The sequence below is a fragment of the Panthera leo genome, chromosome A1, assembly GCF_018350215.1.
Source record: "Panthera leo isolate Ple1 chromosome A1, P.leo_Ple1_pat1.1, whole genome shotgun sequence".
NCBI classification, from domain to species: domain Eukaryota; kingdom Metazoa; phylum Chordata; class Mammalia; order Carnivora; family Felidae; genus Panthera; species Panthera leo.
The window spans coordinates 141,882,590-141,904,502 of NC_056679.1; the positions used below are offsets into that span (position 1 = coordinate 141,882,590).

At 35.3% G+C, this 21,913-nt stretch overlaps 1 protein-coding gene across 9 annotated transcripts in view; it reads right to left on the reverse strand.

Annotated features, from left to right (window-relative positions):
• AP3B1 (adaptor related protein complex 3 subunit beta 1) overlaps positions 1–21,913 on the reverse strand; it is a 261,344-nt gene that overhangs the window by 31,104 nt on the left and 208,327 nt on the right. For all 9 annotated transcript variants that reach the window (XM_042941819.1, XM_042941809.1, XM_042941836.1 and 6 more), the window contains one exon: positions 3,783–4,014. In XM_042941819.1, the coding sequence (XP_042797753.1) occupies positions 3,783–4,014 (232 nt within the window). The remainder of the gene's footprint in view (positions 1–3,782; positions 4,015–21,913) is intronic.

The following is a 21,913-nucleotide window of genomic DNA, read 5'->3' on the forward strand; positions in this document are numbered from 1 at the left end:
ATTTCTTTTTAATGTTTTTACTTATTTTTGAGACAGAGAGAGACACAGCATGAGCAGGGGAGGGGCAGAGAGAGAGGGAGACACAAAATCGGAAGCAGCCTCCAGGCTCCGAGCTCTCAGCACAGAGCCCGGTGTGGGGCTCGAACTCACAGACTGTGAGATCATGACCTGAGCTGAGGTCGGACGCTCAACTGACTGAGCCACCCAGTTGCCCCTGATTAGTCATATTTTTTATGAGTAAATCCTTAATGCTTTCTTCCCCCATAGATATACTGGGGTTTGGTCTTTTTGCAGCTGACACATTGGTAGCAAATGTTGTCATCTCCAAAACATGATGGTATTCATGATTTAAATCTCTTTACATAATGTATCCTTGTATTTCGTTTGACAAAGTGACAGTTCTCAAGATGCCTTGTTGATAGCACTTTGACTCAGTTTGGTACCATCTTCATTCTTAAGATAATTAACTGTGAGCTTAGCCCCACACTAATTCTGGAGGACAGCTCATGATCAATGGCATGTTTTATTACATGAATGCTTCAAGAGCAAAGTGATCAGCATAAAATTATTCATATAATGGATTTATATTATTTGAAGCCTACTACACTGGGAAAGTTTACTCAATTAGGCATCTGTATTTGGATACAGCTTCTGAATCAGTGCTATATACACAAAAGGGTTATACAGAAATGGCTGAAAAACATGGGCTTTATTATACCATACTATTAATAATGGAAAAAGAAATCACACAGGCTGGCAGAGACTTTGATGTGACACTTGTACAATAACTAGTAAAATATTAGCTGAACTCAAACTTGTCAATTGTTAACATAAAACCAGTGAATATAGTGCTTACAGCTTAAGGCGTGTGTGTGTGTGTGTGTGTGTGTGTGTGTGTGTGTGTGTGTGTTGTGCGTGTGCGTGTGCATGTGTGTGTGCGTGTGTGTGTGTGTGTGTTTTAAATCTCTTAGGTACTTGGTCTCTTTGGGAAAAATGGCATGGCACATTATTCCTAATACTCTTGTAGAGAATACAGTTTCATGCTAAAGGCAGGGCAAAATCCAGACAAAAGTCACTGTATATTATAGACAAAAAGGAAACAGATTGGTGATAAATAAGAAAGCTGCTGGACTCCTTAACATATGCATATGTGCTTATTAAATAAGTATTTCGGTTTCCTCATTTCACAAAAAGATTAAAATACAGTATTTTTTCTTTGTTGCATTAAGCTGTTTTTGGAGGACTAATTAAGATATACTCTGTAACTCTACTGTCATCTGTTGATAAGAGACTAGGTAGTGTTACTGCACAGGAAAGAACTCTGTTTCTTGAGGGTTTCAATAAAATGCCAACAAAAGGAATAAAACACTATGGTCATAAAAATCTGCCTAAGAAAAGAAAAGAAAAGAAAAGAAAAGAAAAGAAAAGAAAAGAAAAGAAAAGAAAAGAAAAGAAAAGAAAAGTCTATGGCTAGTACTGAGGCAATGGTATACATTCATATTTTATTTCCGTGTTAAGGCCATACTATGAAATTTATTATATTTATTTCTTCTATTCTACATAGGCCAATAAAAGGTCAACTCATCAACTCATTATGCCAACTCAAAGAAATGTTAATACTGTTCTACTGTTTTAACCTTTGAATAACATTTTCAACCTTCAGACAATTCATTTATCAGCTGCTTGACATTTCTTACAACTAAACTAATTTTTTAACTAGGTAAAAAATGTTGGATTTTAAGCAATAAAAAAAGAACACAAACTGGGATATTTTAGAACTCCTTGGCAATGTAATGACTTCACAAAATAATTAAATAAAAATCAGGATACTCTGTATTCATTAAATTGTGCCTTAATTACCGAATTATTTTTAAAAGTATTAAGTGGGTCATGAAATCAAGTCACTTTAACTCTACTTTGGTTGCTTATAAACATCTACCATATGTCATCTGTTAGGAATTGTTTTATTCCTTTGTGTAAAAATATAACACAATATATGACTTCCTTTGCTGAATGACTCATGAAAACTTACAGGAGAGAATTCAACAGTGTCAAAAAGCTCAGGTGAAGATGAAGAAAAACAGAATAGTTACTTGAAATAATGAGTAAAAGAAGGCACAGTTCCCTGCTTAAAAGGCTTTGAGCACCTAAAGTATTACAAAAAGGAACTATCTGGAACTGGATAGTATTTCCAGGATTCAATGACAGAAACCCTCTATCAGTTTTAATTGATATTATTGCCTGAAGTTTCTCCCAATGAAACTCTAGGACTGTTTCCACTTACATCAAACAGAAAAAATAGAGGTAAACATTAATTATAATCTTTAAACTCAAAATAACACACAATTGTTACACTTAATTTTTTTAAAGTATTATTTCTGGCAAAATACTTAAAAAATGGAAGAAGATGACAGTTGGTGAGACAGTGTGATACAATGAGCACAGAGATCAGGTGGAAGGCACAGGCTGCATCTAAGGGCAGCCTCCTCTACACCAACTGGTGCTGTTGTATGTTGGAATAAAGGCACAATACTGCCAGATCTTGTGCTTTTTTCCAAGAAAAGTGAGGTTTTTGGGTTTGTTTTTTAATTTAAAAACATCTTGATTTCTATTTTTTAAAATTCTTTTCTTTTTAAAGAGTTTCTTCTTATTTATTTATTTGTTTATGAGAGAGACGGAGGGAGACCGGGAGAGAGAGTGCAGAGTCTGAAGCATGGTTTGAGTGAACCAGAAGCAGGGCTTGAACTCATGAACTATGAGATCATGACCTCAGCCAAAGTCGGATGCTTAAATGACTGCATCAGCCAGGCACCTCAAAACATCTTGATTTCTAAATGGTAGCAAAAGATTAAAAATATTTTAAAACATGAGGTGTATAAATACTAGTAATATACTATCGACTATTTTTTTTAAGTTAATTTATTTATTTTGAGATTGACAGAGTGTGTACGCTCAATGGATAGGCAGAGAGAGAGAGAGAGAGAGAGAGAGAGAGAGAGAGAGAGAGAGAGAAAATCCCAAGCAGGCTCTGTGCTGTCAGCACAGACCCTGAGACAGGGCTTAATCTCACAAACCGTGAGATCATGACCTGAGCTGAAATGAAGAGTTGGACGCTTAACCGACTGAGCCACCCTGGTGCCCCTACTATGGGCTACTTTACACTGTATACCTGGAAAGGAAGACAAACAGAATAGTATAAGTCCTCTCAGCCTTTGCTCTCCTCACTTTGCAATTTATGGAATGTAAAAGGAAACAGGGAAGGGGAGCTATGACTCAAAAAGGCAGACTAAACTCAGGCAGGGAATGAAGTTGGCCAGGAAGAGAAACAGAGGGAAGGTGATGAAGACAGGTAAAATGAGAGGCAATTTTGATTCTTGAGATCCATCCTTTCATCAGTACTGGTACATACATGTTACCACTGCTGGCACCCAATTCACTAAGGGCAAAGAAGTGCATTCATTTTGTATAATAAATTCAGTTTAAAAAAGGACACAAACGTAAATTGACTATGCTGACAAATATAGTCAATAAAATAATATGTATTCTACTTTACTTTTAAAATAAATGTAAAAACTGAGAACAAACTGAGGGTTGATGGGGGGTGGGAGGGAGGGGAGGGTGGGTGAGGGGTATTGAGGAGGGCACCTTTTGGGATGAGCACTGGGTGTTGTATGGAAACCAATTTGACAATAAATTTCATATATTAAAAAAAAAATTAAAAAAAATAAAATAAATGTATTTAATTATCAAATATAAAGTTTTAAATGAGAATTAATATTTACCTATTGTATTAAAAACATGCATTTGCATGCCTACGGGAAGTCTTTTCCCGCCTACGTGGATATTTTCTATCTTTCGATCAGTAGTATTATTCAATGTTATTTGTACAGAGACCATCTTATCACCAAAAATACAAGGTTGCCTTGGAAAGAAATAATGGGCAGCTAGTCCTTTTCCACTCATTCGATGAAGCAGCACATGAGTTTTCACGGGTACAAAGACAGGAGTACTGACCTATTGCACATTGGAAAAACAAAGAAAGATGAATTAGTAAATATAGTTACTCTCTTTGAAAATTGTAGGATATTAACTCCTATTTTCCCTTAGGTATTACATAAACCACAATAACAAATATCATACTCACAGATATTAAATCAGAAATTATATAAAAACGTAAAGAAAATGCCTCCAAAACAGCATTAAAATTTTTCTATACTCAACATATATTAAAATATTTTGACAATATATACCTAATATATGGGCATGGGGCATTAAAGACACGTGGTGAGATGAGCACTGGGTGTTATGTGTAGGGGATGAATCACTGGATTCTACTCCTGAAATCATTACTGCACTATATGCTAATGTGGATGTAAATTTAAAAAAAAATTAATTAAAAAAAAGAAGAGAATAAGCTGTCTGTCATATATACAATTTTTTTTTTAGAATTTATAAACTTTCTTGTTAGTTTTTTCCCTAGGTAAACTATATTTGGGCATCTTGCTTATTTTCTTTAGTTTTAATAATTTGTCAGTTGATTTTCTCAGGTTTTGGAAGATGGTATCACCTACCAAAAATTTCCAATCTCAACTCCTTGAACTTTTTTCACCTTGCATTTCTTTCACTATAAAATGAAGACTATAACCTCATTCAAGGTGGTTTCTTCCTTTGCTTTAATAATTAAAAAGATCTTCCCTACTTTGAGCTCAGATAACTATTCACTTACAGTTTCTTCTAGACCTTTCATGGTTGCAATTTTTAATTCGTGTGATACTGTTTTAAATGTATTGACCTCTAAATTTAATTTTTTTGGTCCAAATACTGAACCAATTGTCTGTACATGATTTAATGATTACCTTTTCCTCAGTGACCTGTCAATGCAAATGTTCTGATTATTTACATATTTGGAGACATTTTTGGCCCTGATTGAGCTGTTAAACCAGTACCACATTGTTTTATTTCTTACAGTCCTACATTATGATTCAATTATTTGGCAAAACAAAGTGTCCTTTATCACTCCCTCCCCCCCCCAATAGTATTTACTTGGCTAATTATCTGTTTATATCCTTCCGTTGAATTTTAGCCTCTTTTAGTTAAATTCTCCCTACAATCCTGAGTGAAATCAGAGGAGCATATTAAATGAATAAACACAGTCCTTTCTAAAATCATGTGATGGCTATCTTTCCATTCAAAGTCAAAGTACTGCATGTGGCTTGACCTGACATGGGCTAGCTTTTTAAAAAAATCAATTTGTAATTAAACAGGCCTAATCAAGATTTTTTCCTAACAAGTGCACTCTCCCAACCTAGGCTTTCTATTATAATTGTGAGTACATATTAACCTATTCAATATGTTCATCATGCCACTGATACCTGACGAAATTAAAACTTAATAATAATATTAGTAATTTAAGATTCATCAACAAAAATCCAAGAGTTAAATATCATATATACAAAATGATGGGCAGTGTCTTCTAAGCATCATTAGAATATAGCACTCCTTGTCCAAAAGCTCAATTTGTAAGAGTGAGCAACTTAAAATAATCATCTTAAAAATGCACAAAAGAGTTTATTTATAAAATACAACAAATAATTGAGTGGATTTAAAATTTTGGCTATATAAAATAATGGGGCAACTGGCCTATGCATTCTGTTTTGGCCTTTTGATGATGATAGCAATCTAGCATTTTAAGTTTTCAAAACACTTCTTCTAAGCTGAGGTTCTTTTCCACATAAAAAGATTATTTTCAGGGGCACCTGCGTGGCTCAGTCAGTTAAGCATCCAACTCCAGCTCAGGTCATGATCTCGCAGTTACTGAGCAAGAGCCCCGCATCGGGCTCTGTGCTGTCAGCACAGAGCCCACTTCATATCGTCTGTCCCCCCGTCTTTCTGCCCCTCCCCCTCTGGTTCTCTCCTCTCTCTCTCAAAATAAATAAATACACTTAAAAAAATCATTTTCAAAACTCTTCTGTTTCAATGCTCACTCTAAGTTCTATTTTCTTTACAAATTCTAGAGAGTTTATCAGCATAACCCAAGACAGCAATCCCTAGCAGGGAACATTCATTTACAGATATAATGAACATCATAAAAATAAGCAAAGAGATAAAGAATTTGTGTGTGTATGCTTGCACTAGTGTATGTGTGTGTGTGTGTGTATATATATATATATATATATATATATATATATATATCTCATATTTATAAATTTATAATCTGCAAAAATCTTAAATTCCCATGTCATTGAGGCTACAATAATCAACCTTAAACACAAGCCTTTATCTGGATAATTATAGTTTTCAGTATCTCATGTTTATTCCATCAATTACATAATAACATACTGGAAACATACTGGTAATTCTTATTTTATTTTCTTCATTGTTGCAGAGACACAAGTCTCATTAAATCATTAAATACATGTTGATGCAGTCAGTTTTTCATCTGTGAAAATTCATTAAAGTTTGAGCAACACATAATATGACAAAACAAAGTTGAAAGTTGGAGAGAGGCAAGTGTGGAGCATTAGGAGAAAAGCAGAACAGAAGCAGGAGTTTGGTTTACACACAGCTAGGAATCTGCACTTAAACATAATATAAGGTGCTCAGAAATATAAGGAGCTTTATACCCTAAGTCACATAAGATTATCAACATGTCTTGGCTGGTTTATTCATTCTCTCTCAGTCTTACCCTGGGAAACACGGTACAAATATTTTTTTTTTTCCTACCCTGTCTCAAAATTCTGCACCTTTATTATAGTCATTAAAAAGATGTTAATGGATGTGCAAAGAAATAAATACATACTTTTCTCCACTCATTCTATCCACACTCAAATCAAGTTTAAGAAGCACTAATAAATTCAACATCTAAAAAAGGTCCTCTGTGACAATTCTCAAAGGTTATTGTGATAATACACAGAGGTCTATGTTCTCTTCCCAATATAAGCAGCCTCATAAATGGCACTTTGTGGTAATAATACGTAGTTTTTAACTACAGACAAGGGCTAACTGGAAGTTTCATTTTTTTTCTTTTTAACGAATTTTCTAAGTTCATACAGATCATATAAAGTCTATTTCCCTCCACTATCTAGATGAATTACATAGGTGATATTTTGTTGAGTAAAACCAGTAGGTTCCATAAATCCTTCAAGAATTTCCATATGCAATACAATTAATCCTGATGGGAAAATAAGATTTTAGTTCAATATTTTGTATATCAGTTATCTATATTCCAGAAACATATATGATCTGTGGCTGCTTCTATTCTAAGATGCTAAACACTGAGAATGGCTTTTCTGACTTCATATTTTATAAATATCAATAATCTTACTAAACATACAAAATAAAAGATAAAAGATAATAAATTACAGAAAGACCTAGATCTGGGCTGTGAAAACGAGGGCTTACGTTTAAGAAAACAGGCAGATACTTAAGGAGTATGAATAAAACAGATCATCTTGGGTAAGGGTTGGCACATTGTAGCCCACAAGTCACATGTGGCCTACTTCCTGTTTTATCAAGTCTGTATGGAACACAGCCATACTCATTCATTTACATATTGTCGATGGCTGCTTTTTTGCTCTGCAATGGTAGAGCTGAATACTTACATACTTACTATTTACATACATATTTACTATCTGCACCCTTTACAGGAAAAGTCTGCTGGCCCAGGATCTAGGGGCACAGATGTTACATATTTCCCCCTCCCTTCCCTTCTCTTGTTGGGAAATAATTCTCCATAGTCTCCCATGTTTGTGAACGTGTTCTGAGCAAAGGTGTTAATCTGGCTGTTCAAAATCTTTTCAAGGATGTTTGTATAGCAAACAGCCTTTGGAAACAGGAAAATGCCTTACTCTGGAGCAAAGTTTGGACAGATTTGCTAACAGCTCTTTATATCTTCTGTAAAGGTTCCTCTCCTGTAAAGCAAAAGACTGCATGTAGTGTCATCACTTGGCCTTCATCATATCACCCTGTGGGAACTGGGGCTCAGAGAAGTCGTGCAAATGAGGTTACTCTGGCTACTACTATTGCTGTGAGTAATACACTGCCCCTTTTCTTTGACACAGGAGTCTCATGTCTTTTACCAGTATCCATAAAATTGTCTTAGCAACTTGTTTGCTTGCAAGTAGGGTAACACCTCATGTCCTTCACAGTTCTTGATACCCATTTTGTTTTGATCACTCAACATTTCCCAGATTCACTTAACTCCAAATAGCTAAATTCATTTTTAGTACAACTATCATAAAGAGATGTGTAGTAGCAGCTGACTGAGGGGTAGACACAGGCTAAAAATCCAACTTACATTCAAGGGTGCCTTTTTGGAATATGGCAGAGTAGCACCATATGAGGTAGTGGCTTTGCTAAAGAAAATACTACTTTACAAAGTAGAAACTACGTTTTTCTTCTGACTTTGATTTGTGAAAGTCCATGCTATGATTTGATTGTTTCTATGAATTTCCTAGGTATCAAGATGTGTTCTGACAGCTGACAACGAGATGTCAAGTAAGTTCTATGACACTAAAGACTAATTAAAATGTTTCAGGGTTGCTTTTATCTAGGTCATGACTAATGTCGTGGTCCTTTGAGGGAGCTTTCTGCTTAGTGTTTTTACCCTGTAGGATTATGTATGGGATTGTCTGCTTAACACACCCTACCATCTCCCAAGAGCCTTGCCACAATCAGTTCTTTAAGGAGCTCGCATGTTCTTATGCCACCTCGAGACCTGATCACAATTAATTGGTTCAGGGATAGACACCTGGCTCAATGCATTCCTTTCCCAAGATTTTTGGATTCAGGACCTGGTAAGTCAAACCTGTTTCTCTCAAGAGGTAAAATTTTGAGATTTAAAACTCTAATGTTTGTGGTCATATTTCCTGCCATACTGTTCAGCAAGAAATAAAGCAGTATCTAAGAAAAGCATAGTTGAGAGACAGAGTGTCCTGCTGGTATCTCTGGTCTTTATAGTTCTTGAATCTGACACATTCCAACCCTTGCTGAAGCTTGTTGTTTTGTGAAATACTCTAGCGTTCCTTCCTGTAACTTTTTTTTTTTTTTTCTTAAGCTAGTTCAAATTGGGTTTCAATCTTTTAACTTCCCAACCAACTACTGGTCAGGATTAGTCAGATTTCATGATGCTATTCGAGGGAGCAGGGAATAAACTTCTAATGGGAGAATGTGCTCTCTTGCCCCTTTTCCTAAAGCCCTGGTTGATATGGAATGGAGAGATCAGAGAGAGACTCAGGTATGCCCTCTAATAGCTTGAACCATACAAATCTACCAACTCTACAGGTCGAAACAGTTGAATCAGCAACTCATATAGTTCAATCTAAGAACTTGCTTTGGTTCAAGACTACTTAGTCCTATCTTCAACAGAAAAGAGGAGTCCTTGATGTGACCATCCTAATTCACTGGAGCTCTACACTGAAGTTAGAGAGCAAAGCCCCTGCTAATAATAAGGTATCATGTTGCCTTTCTCTCTTCTCTGACTCTATATGTCCCATGGGCATCTTGGGGAGAAAGGTGGTCTTGTCCAAGAATTGAGTATTCCAAGGCCCCCTGCCCAATGAGATCATCACTATTTCAAATGCAAAGTAACCACTCATCATTAACTTACTCGCTCTTTCAACTGAATTTATCGAGTTGTGCCAACCACTATACTAAGGACTATGATACAGAGACAAAGACAGAGTAAACCAGTCCCCAAGGAGTTTATTGTTTAGCTGAGGAAATCTAAGTAAATCAACAAATCATGTGATAAATGCCATGACAGCAATAAGCTTAGTACACTAAGAAAATATAAAAGTCATAGCTGGCACCTGAGGGAAGGATTGGGGAGAAATCCATGATTACCTGAATGAACTATGTAAAATCTGACCACTTGTCATTCCCTCTACTGTTACCATCCTGGTCTGATCTACCACCATCTCACATCTGGATTATTCCAAAAACCTTCTAATTGGTCTCCCTGTTTCTACTCTTCTACCCTACTGAGCACAGACTGAAGACAACAGCCAGAACGAATCAGTTAAAGTTACAAATATGTCACCCTCTGGTCAAAATCTTCCAATGGCTCCCAATTTCACTGAACTTTAAAAACCAAAAATCCTTATAAAGGCCTTTACGATCCCTTTTGGCTTGGTCCCATTGTTTCTTCGACCTGATTTCCTATAACTGTTGAACCCATGACTCACTCCACTCAAGCCGCCCTGATTTCCTTGCTATTCCTTGCACACACCAGTAATGCTCCTACCATAGGCCCTTGGCATTGGTTCCCTCTTTCTGGAATGCCCTTCCTCCAGATACTCACAATGACTCAGTTGTGACTGATATTTGCTCAAATGTTACCTTCTTAATGAGGCTTAACCCATTTGCATTTCTCCCATCTGATTCCCCTTTTTCTTTTTTCCACAGCTACTTAATATCTAACACTACATAATTTGCTTATTGTTATGTTTATTATCTGTCTCCCCATTTATTCCCCACTTTTATGTTCAATGTATAAAGCATAATTTTACCCATTTTCAGAACTCAAAGCATAATTTTACTATTTTAAATGATTACAGAGGTTTGCGGATAATGTACCCCTAGTGTTGGTCCTAAGTATACTTTATTTGATGCTGAGTGCTCAATTATAACACTGTTCCTACAAATACAACAGTCTTATTGGAGCACACTGTGGTGATAAGTGGAGGTTACGAATATTAATATTTGTTGGTTTCAGGATAACACTTGACTAGAAATTTTCTATTATATGTATGTGTAATTGTAAACAAATAAAAAAATACCGTATTTCCAAAAGGCACACAAAAGAACAACTTATTAATTAGAACGACTTCTATGAAACAATCAATCATTTGCAGAATATCTACTTTAAGGTAAAAGCATTACTTCCCATTAAATGTTAAAACTTAAAAAACTTACAAATGCAGGATCCTATAAAATACAATATTTGAAAACATTAGTTCTGATTTAATTATTTAACTATAATGTTCAAAAAATTAAAAAGCTAGCTGCATCATAAGCAAATGATATGGGTTATCTTCACTATGATTCTTGAGGCGGTAATTAGTTCAGTAACTGTAATAACTCTAAAATAAAAAGCCTCCTTCTAGAGTTAACAGAACAAAAAGCATCAAGTAACAATGAGATAATCCTCTACAAATCTTTACACAGCATATGTTTAAATAATAAAAGTCGTTTGTGTACTTTTTAGATGGTTTATGAAAATAACCAATCAATTCTGCAGACACAACATTATTTCTAAAGGAAATCTATGTGACTCATGATGCCTGTAGATACACAGAGACAAACCACACATATTTTATCAGTTTATTACAGTAAGCAAATAAGCGTGGAATGAGAGTGCACATAACTGTCTACTTAGCGCTTACTGAAACATTTATAAGAGCTGTTATCTCCCTAATAACAGACAGACAGCGTGCAATTTTAGAGAGGAGAAAAGCTTCATATTTTTTAACACTTCACTAAAAAGTAACTGAAGAGTGTAAAATGAAAAATACTCTGTGCAGTTAGCTGGTAATGGACCATATTATCAACTCAAGTTAGATTTATAGGATACAAACTAGTCACTAATAGTTATTTTATGACATAGCATGTCTGCTTTTTTTTGAGATTATTAAGATTAAAGTTGTAAAACTTCTTTTGAACATAGCCGTTCAAAATGATTGAATTATAAAATTTAAATGAGAATTGAAAAATAAAACACAGAATATCAAGTAAGTGCCTAAGAATAAACCTTGTTCAACATTTGCATTACTATTTCAAAGATAACACTTCCATGTAAAGCTTTATAAAACAATGTTTTTCAGCTTTTTATGCTTTAATCCACACTTAGTCACTTAATCATTTTTAAGTATTATCAATCTATTCTGTTTTTGGACTTCAAAAATATGAAGATCTGTAATATATAAAATACTCTGTTTTGTTTGGCTTGTTTTATAGCTGCATCTATTTAGATGTACAATTTATAAAAATGACCAGAAAATAGGTACAACAGAGATACAGTTTCACGTTTAAAATTAGTATTTTAACCAATGTCTCATGTGATAAGAGCTGTAATGCAGAAAGCTATAGTATTGTTTTATTTACCCAGTAAACTGTAGAAAGTGAGTCTATTTTACCTTTAACCCAAAGTACTGACACAATTACCTAGTATAGATAAAAAAAAAAGGGGGGGAGGACAAATTTCCTTAACTCTTAGCACTAACTATAAACATAACTCAAGGAAATACATGTCTATCTTCCATAAAATACTGATTTTTTTTTAAAGTTTCATTTATCTATTTTGAGAGGGAGGGAAAGAGAGAGAGAATCCCAAGCAGGCTCTGCACAGTCAGCACAGTGCCTGATGCAGGGCTGGAACCCATGAACCATGAGATCATGACCTGAGCTGAAACCAAGAGTCAGATGCTTAGCCTAGTGAGCCACCCAGGTGCCCCCATCAAATATTACTTTAAATAAATGGTTTATAAGCCTAAAGCTAACCTCTTCCTTACATATGTAAATTTAGGTATTCTAGAAAGTAATCATGTTCATTTCTCATATTTTATTTTACAATCAGTATATATTATTAAAAACGAGACTTTTTTACCTTTTATTTTGGTAATAATCAATATATATTATAAAAAATATATTTGCAGAAATATCTGAATACATTGTCAACAAACATTTAATGAGTATCTTACTTCATGCATGGTGTTAAGCAGACATTAGCAAACTCAACCGTTGGACCAAATCTAGTCCACTGTCATTGGAACACAGTCATATTCCTTCATTTATATATTGTCTATGCCTGCTTTGTACTCCAGTGGTAGAGCTGAGGGGCTGTGGCTTGCAAAGCTGAAAATATTTACTATCTGGCCTGTTACAAAAAAAGTCTGCTGACCCCCTATTATAGGATGCATTCAGTTCATATGGATGTTGAGATGAAGGGGAAATTACTTTCTAATAATATCCCATTCTTTCTCCTCTTCAAAGGTAAATCCATAAGCTTCACTGTCAATACATTTAATGCTTTTTATAAATCTGAAATCCAGAACGATGCTCATGTTCTTTTACTTACCACTTTCATGAAAAAATAGTTCCAGAACCATGGATAAAGACATGTTATTCTATTCTTAGGTATGTTCTATTTTTTTTTTTTTTTAATTTCCTTTCTTACTTTTGGTTTAAGGGTGTTAAGTGTTTTCAAAGTGTTTAGCAAAAATGGTTACAATAATTGGTTACAATAAATTTCATTAGAACCAGATTTTACATAAGTACAAAACAATTATGTGTTGTGTTATCTAACAGATATGATAATCGTATGATCTTAATAGTTCTGTTCCTTTCTCTGATAATATCAATGACACAATATAAAAAAGAAAATGTTAGTGCCCTCTTCCATTGTAAACAAGCTCAGAACCTTGAATTATTTTCGATACCTTCTTTATTTCCAGCAATTAGTTGACAAGTTTGAAGTCCCTTGTTTTCATTTCCTTCTTTCCTGTCCATCTATCACCAGCTTAGGTCAGGTCATCATTCACACTTAAAGCATTTTTTAAAACATTTATATAAAATAGCAAAAGTAATGTAAGTTTATTGAAAATAATTTCAAACTATGTAGACAAATAAATAAAATCCCCCTCAGATTTAACCATAATTTACAATTTGGTGTCCTTCCTAATCTTTTCCTCTCTTACTTCTGCTTGTCCATTCAACTTGGTCTCCTTGTCTTTATTTTTTAAGTTTATTTTGAGAGATAGAGAGAAAGAGAGAGGGAGAGGGAATCCCAAGGAGGCACCACACTGTCAGCACAGAGTCCAACACGGGGCTCAAACCCACAAACCGTGAGATTATGACCTGAGCCAAAATCAAGAGTTGTATGCTTAACCGACTGAGCTACCCAGGCTCCTCGGTCTCCTTTTCTTTAGATTTATTATACTCCAATCTGTACCACACATTTTCCTAGAGTGAAAAATCATTTTCCTAAAGTGCTCAACCCCCTATGTGCTCAGCAAACTGGTGGAAAGTGCCAGGTTTTGAAGCCAGATCGACTTGAGCTAAAACTCTGGCTGTGCAGCCTAACAACTTTTACTTAACCCTATGACACTAGAAAAATTATGCTCTAGATCTCAATTTTCACATCTGTGAAATGGGGAAACTGCTACTTATCTTTCAGGTTGTTATAAACCTAGGCCCAACATAAAAAAAATCCAAAGGAGTGAAGGGCCTGAGAAACATGACAGGAACAAGTAAGGAGGTAAGACAAGATTTCAGAGTTGAAAGTACTGAAAGAGTGTGTAGGGCTGAAATCTAGTACGGGTGAAAGTTACCAGAACTGAACAGATGAACATGCTGTGAGGTTACAGCTGTACAGGTTGTTAACATGTACATGGAGATCTCCCAGATAATGGTGGGCTGGAGAAATTATACGTAAGATGCCAAGATCTTCACTGAACACGGGTAGTGATTAAGAGATTCCAAGATGAGAATGACGAGGAAGGGAAGAAGGTACGATGGGATGAGGTCAAAACCGGAAAGAGTATGAGGATGACAAGGGAATGACCTAGAAGTAACACTTGGGAGCCTCATGCAAATAATCTTGCTGGTAATAAGTGATTTTGTCAAAGACACAATTACAGAGCATTATGAGTGAGGTCATGCTGAGAATGCTTCCAGTAGGACACTGAGACAGAAATGGTGGTTCTCAGAGAGAAACTACGCTATATAATATTACTTTGTAAAAGTACGTGAGAGAAATTAGTAGCTGTTCTACATATTTTACAGAGGGACCACTCCATCTACACATTGGCCATGCTACTTCCACTTAAATGAACTGTAACTTAGGGGACAGAGGGATATGGATCTCATCTAGATGAAGTCCTAGAGGAAGGAAAAGAAGTACGTTTTAAGTTGATGTACAAATTGGAAAGGCAGTTTTATTATGGCTACTTTAATTTTAAATAACAGGTCCCTCTAGTAATGCCGTCTCCAAATCTGATGGAGGTAGAAAGCATCCTTTCACATCACAGATGCCACACATACTATAAGTTGCTGAGGAATTCCTGACACAGGGTGAGGATGGGAAATAGTCCTTTGAGACCTAAGAACACACACACACACATTTTTTTTTTCTGATCTGTGCATAAATATTTTAAATTCTTCAGTGAGGAAGTAGGAATGGGAAGGAAAACTTGATTTATGACGCAGGAATCCAAGAGCCTTTGGAGTTCACGTCTGTGGTAGCAAAGCCCCCTGATGAGCTACCTTTCTCTTCATGAAAGGAACTTGACTATGAATTTTTCTGGATCAAATCCTGGGATTAGGGTCTAGATGGCACTGGCTCATGTATTGTCAGCTTATACCTATTTTTGGCATGTGAACCATTTTTCTTCAGAAGCAACAAAGGCTATGACTTATTGTCAAGCAGAGTTATGGTTAGCAGTGGTTAAGAAAGAAAACACTCGATTTTAAGTTAGAAGACCTTCAAGTTACTTGATGAGAAGAAAATCATTTAGCTTCTCTGGGCTTGAATTTGCAAAATAAAGGGTAACACTACCTAACTCATTAGATTTTAAAAGGACACAGTGAGAGGGGTGCCTGGATGGCTCAGTCGGTTGAGCGTCAGACTCATGATTTCGGCTTAGGTCATGATCTCACCATTTGTGGGTTTGAGTTCTACAACAGGCTCTGCGCTGGGCATGGAGCCTTCTTAAGATTCCCTTTCTCCCTCTCCCTCTCCCCTGATTGTTCTTTCTTCCTCTCTCTCTCAAAAAAAAAAAAAAAGATATAGTCAGTTACTGCATATGTAAGTATTTTGTAGATAAAAGTGCTCTTTAATTATTATTAAAGTTAATGTTTATTTGCACAAGTGAAAAAAATAGTGGCAGGACTAAGATTGGAATTTAATATTTTTAAGTGTCATTTCTGTCAAGCAATAAGCTACAATTCCTTTCTTAATAAATACAAAATACTCTTTATGATAAAAGGAAAAAAAAAAAGATCAGCGTGCAAACTGGTGGGAAATTTTTTTTCTCACCTTCAGAGAACTACAGGAAGTGGCAGAACCAGTATTTATTATTTCTTTCCAAAGATGATTAATAATTGAGGAAACTACCTTAAATATGATCTTAATTGTGAATCAGTATCCTTAGTCAAAAGAATTTTTGAAAGCAAATCAATAAAATGAGATTAGAATTATGCTTAAAATATCAGTTCTCTAATAAACTAGGTATGTGTAAGTGGACTTCAAGTGATAATTTCATAAGCACATCAAAAAGCAAAGGAATCTCAAGAGAAATCTGAATGCTATAACATCAGAGGAAGACTAACTACTATGCTGAGATATTTTATATGTATTTCATCAGTGTTACAGCGTTAATAAAACCTCTACTATCGACATAGCTATCTTCAGCACTGAAATTAGAGAATCCCACTTTTATTCTAGTTATAAGGAATTAACTCCTAGAATTTGAACATGTTGAAAAGAACAATGCAGACTATCACTTAAAAAAACAAAAACAACAACAAAAAACAATGAAGGTAACCTAAGGCACCTGGATGGGACACTAGGCGAGATGGTAAGGGACCTGGGTTGGAGTTTCAACTCAGCCATACACTGGTAGTGAGACCTTACCTAAATCATGTCACTTAGCTTGTTTTTCCTTTTCTGTAAATTGGAGCTAATTATACATATCCTGTCTGTTTCACTGAGTTCTTGTGAGGATAAAATGAGATTGTATATGTGAAACTGATTTTTAAACTGTTCAATAAAGGCATTATTGGGATTATTAGTAAATTGAGTTTTCAGTCAACGTTAAAACACCAATCTGTCAGATAACATAGGGTCATCAGGTTAGAAGTACATATCAAAAAGCTGAATCACCATTGGAGAAGGGCTTTTAAAACAATATTGCTGTATTTATTGATAGTACCATCCAAAGGCCTTTTAAAAAGTAATCCCTTCCCCCATGTCCTTTTTCCCCCCCTCTGTTAGTTGTGGGTGAAGAGGACCGTTCTCTAAAAGGTTTCTAAATGATGTTGATGTTAAAAAATATAGTATCACCATTTAACAGCCTTTTAAAGAACAGTCCCTAGTACAGTCTTTGTTAACAACTAAGGGAGGAAGGGACTATTTTTTCAAAGGCTTTTAGAGGATGTTGTTAAAAGAATATATAGTGACATCATTTAAAAGCCTTTTAAATAATAGTTCTTCTTCCCTCCCAATTGTAATGTCCTTGGCTTTCATTTATTTTGTACTACAAGCTGAAAATGGACATGCCAACATATTATTGGCCACGGCAGGCATTTGTTGGATGGAGAACGATGTATTGCTTTTAAAAAGGTCGCTGTCCAGAAATAAATCCAATTCTTTAAGAACATAGTACCATTTCTACACAGGATATTGCCCACCTACCTTATCATTGAGTTGTAGTATCTTTTGCTTGTTTTCTCTGAATTTATTGAAGAAGATATCATGAAAACAGGAAAGAAGTCATAGGTAAGTCATTCCAAGATTTCTTGTGGCGTGAATATAGTCCTACCATCCATCCATCCACCGCTGCTTGAGTTAACTCTCCACTCAACTTACAACAAAGCCTAACTTTAGCTCCTATTCTGTCTTTATTAAATTATTTATGCCCACTATTCCTCTCATTTTAGACTTTACTCCACCAGGAGATAGCAGTGGACACTTAGGTATCTTCTCCACATTCCACTCCCAACGACAGGACAAATTAAGTCAATCATTTAGTTTAAACACAAAGTCAGACAGCCAGTAAGCTTTGAGAAGATTAGCTCTGACTATCTTTCACATAAAAAAAGAACTAATTCCAGTGGTATAATTATAGGATATGAAACAATTTTCTGTCTCTTCTTGCATTGAGTCTTTTCAGAAAACTGTCATTTTAAGAACAGGTATTCCTACACCTAAAACACTTTGATGAAAAAAAACACAAGCCTTTAAAAAGTCTAAAAGCACAGCCCTCCAAATATACTGTATTTCAATTCTAAATTTTAGTGTGCCCCTCATTTTTTGCCAGTCTTGCACACAGAACTCACTTGTTAGCTCTTCATAATTAAGTCACAGTAAATCATCTGATTTGAAATATCAAATACTACCCCCCAACAAATTGCTCAGTTCAAGCCTCAATTTGTCCACACAATTCTTCCTGAACCTACTCCAGCCCATAATAATAGCCACATTTGATTTTGACATTTCCTATAATTTACTTTTCATATTATTACTTTTATGCATTTCATGTTATAATGACTTTATTTTTACGCATTAGGTAAAAATTACCCAAGTGCTAAGCCTGGGCAATAATTTCTTTTGTTTTTTTTTGCATAATTTCTAAAAAAAATATAAGTATTTTTTTTTTCACAAAAGGCTTATGCAGTGACTCAGTTTCGAAAGCTTTTTAGCTTCCAGCCCTTGAATGGGAAATGTCACCATGTCTGGCAGTAGTTTCTCATTCATTCCCCCAAAAACAGCACTGAAATACAAAAAAAATACACACACACACACACACACCTTTTGAATTGTGTTGCCTTAACAGCATAAGTGAGCTATTTGTGCCTAAATCATATCTGTGCCTAAATCATATTTGATATTTGATAGGAAACAGTTAAATATTCTAATATTTATTTTTAAGTATTTATTTTTGGGAGAGTGCAAGTGGGGGAGGGTCAAAGAGAGGAGATAGAGGATCCAAACTGGGCTCTGTGCTGACAGGGTGACCGCAGCAAGCCTGATGTGGGGCTCGAACTCATGAACCATGAGATCATAACCTGAGCTGAAGTCGGATACTCAACCAACTAAGCCACACAGGTGCCCCTAAAATATTTTAAAAACTGAAAAAAACTTCATGTCATTTGAAATGTTTTCATGATCTATTGAGATAAATCAATGTTTAACTGAGAAATACTATCATAATTTTGATTCTCATAAATGAAAGTTGGTAAGATATTGAAATAAAAATTCTAACTTAAAGAAACATCAAAAAGGTAACAATAGGAAGATATAAATATAGAAAATTTACTCTCACATGACTGATCTTAAATTTTGAATTTCTCTTAATTTGAGTGGTTATGACTAGAGTTTAAGTAAAACTGCCTGCTGCAAATAAGAATTGCTTGGTTGGGCAGCTGGTCATAAACTCCACAGCAGGGCTCCATCTGAATTCTAGAAATAATAGTGAGTGATCACCATGGTACAACCAATATCAAGATCAAAGAGGACATGCTTATGTGTGGTGCTGGGCTCTGGTTTTCCATCAGAATTATCTCCACGAATGCCATGGCCCTATCCTTCCTCCCCTCTGCCATCTCACAGGTGAGGTATGAGTATCTGAGTCATTTTTCTCTTTACAGGTTCTACAAGTGAGGTGGTATACAGAATAATGGCCCCCAAAGATATCCAAGTCCTATCCCATAGAACCTATGAATATGTAACATGCATGATTAGGGGGAATTAAGGTTGCTAATCAGCTGATTTTGAGATGGGGAGATTTTCCTGATTATCCAGGTGGGCCAGGGTCATCATACAAGTCTTGTAAGGATAAGTTAAGGAGGAAGGAGAGTCAGTGTTAGAGTGCCACAGTGTGAGTACAACTCCATTAGTCATTCTGTGGAAGATGGAAGGGGCCATGGAGCCAAGGAATGTGAGCAGTCTCTAAGAGTGGGGAAAAGTCAAGAAAAAGGATTCTGAGAGCCTTCAGAAAGAACACGGCCATGCTGATACCTTAATTTTAGCCCAGTGAGGCCCATTTTGGACTTCTGAACTGTAAGAGAATAATCAATTTGCATTGTTAAAAGCTACCCAGTTTCTGGTAATGTATTACAGCAGCAATAAGAAACCAATAAAGGTAACTGTGATATCTAGTTAAAAATTACTGTTTCAAATTCTTGTGTCGTAAAACCTATCTGTGGAGTCTATGGTATATGTTTGCATACATCTTTCAATGGCTGATCTGTGGTTTGAGAGGCATCAAAAATTCTGCCTTCCCTATAGTATATTCTCACTAGATTTAAGTTTCAACTAGCAAAGACACTAATAAATTTAAGTGGCTCTCAAACCTGGATAGTTATTTGTCACAATCATTTAGAGGACTGGTTTTTAAAAATTCCCTCTCCTAAATACCCCTGACATATTTTTAATGATCACATTGAGTTGGTTTTGATGCATTTGGTTAAATGATAGGTACTGAGAACCAATGAAAAACACAAAAAAGGAACTGTCTTCTAAAGGCTCCAATTTAACGTACTGCATATTATCTGAGACTATCTCTTAATCTTCTTTAGTTCTTATTTATAAGTCTTCCTGATAATAGATGCATACAGGAACATTTTACCTGAGTTCTACAGAAGCAAAAGGGGATTTTTTAAACTAGTAGTAGTCACAGACATTTAGCACAAAGCAGAGAAGTTTCAAAGGGGAAAAAGGAAAGAACAAGAAAAATATGAGAGGGTTTCGGTGGGGCAGAACAAGTTTAGGATAATGAAAACCCCGGTTAGGGAAAGAGAGTGGGTAGCTATTAAAAGAGCAATAATCCTAAAGAAACTCTCAAATGTTACATTTTTCTTCTAGAGCCATCTTTCTCTGAAACAAACAAAATAAAAAAGTCAGATTTTTTAAAAGGTTATGTATACTATGTCTCCGGATCCAGATTCTTAAGCACTTTGCAACCATTTATGTCAAAGTTAATGTTATAATTGCTGGGATAAATAATGCAGGTGTACCCGAGGGTGCTTATGCAACGAAGAAAAGTGGAACCACCAGAAATATAAACAAATATAAGCACATGCTTCTCAGAAAAAGCTCAATTCAAGTCTGTGTTGGTATGACAGAGACATATGTGGAATGGCAAATTGTTTCTTGGTGGAAATTTCACATCTACACATCATATTAGAGAACACATTTAGCATTATAATCCAAGATAAAAGGATTCTTCTCTGAAGATTTGGCAGCAATAGTAATGCCTTCTCTCAAGTACCCAAGGCCTCTTATACAAACCTCCAATTCAGCTCTACTCATATATTACTGTACTCTTGTGTTTATGGTTTCCATTTCCATAGGACTCTTAAGATGTGCCTTAAATCTGTAACCATGGCTTATTTTTTTAAGTTGCTGCAGCTCATAGCAAAATGTTCGAATAGAGAAGATACTCCATTCATGTTTATTAACAGAAATATACAAGTTTAAAAAAACCCTTTCACTAAGAAAGCCAAAACCTCCAAAGTTCTTTCTTACTAGAAGCAAAAGAGAACTAGTTTGATTCATAGGTACTAAGTCTGCAAAGAATGTAAAGGACATTAACCTATATTCACTATTTTACCCAACTGTTCCTGGAGATCTGAGAGAAGTGAGAAATTTCACACAATCATGATACATAATTCTGATGTTTAATCTGACTCCTCCTACTCAGATCATTTCACTGCCTACTGATATGTAAAGCACCTTTTGGTTGATAGCGTTGAAATAAGTATTGAACCACATATACATAAAAATACACTCCTATAAAGCACATAGATGAGTCTCAGAATCTACATAATCTGGTCAAGTTTAAAAACAGATAATTATGATTCCCTGTGCCCATTTATTGAAAGACTGGTGAACGGATAACATTCTCCAGATATGCATCATTCTTTTAAAAGTTAGTTGAAGGGCACTGGTATCTAAGGAAGAAGCAGCTAAAGTAAGCCGTATCTTAATTTTTGAGAGTTCCCTTTAAACTGTTTTACTTACTTCCTGAGTGTGTAAAATTAGCAAGCCATTCAAACTTGTTGGTTGGTCCATCTACAGGTTTTACAAATGGAGCCATGTAAAATTTCCAATTCTTTTTTTTCGACAATTTGAGAACATTTTTGATTAAAATCAAGTATAATTGTAGGTATAAGAGTAAATTGACTTGTATTCACA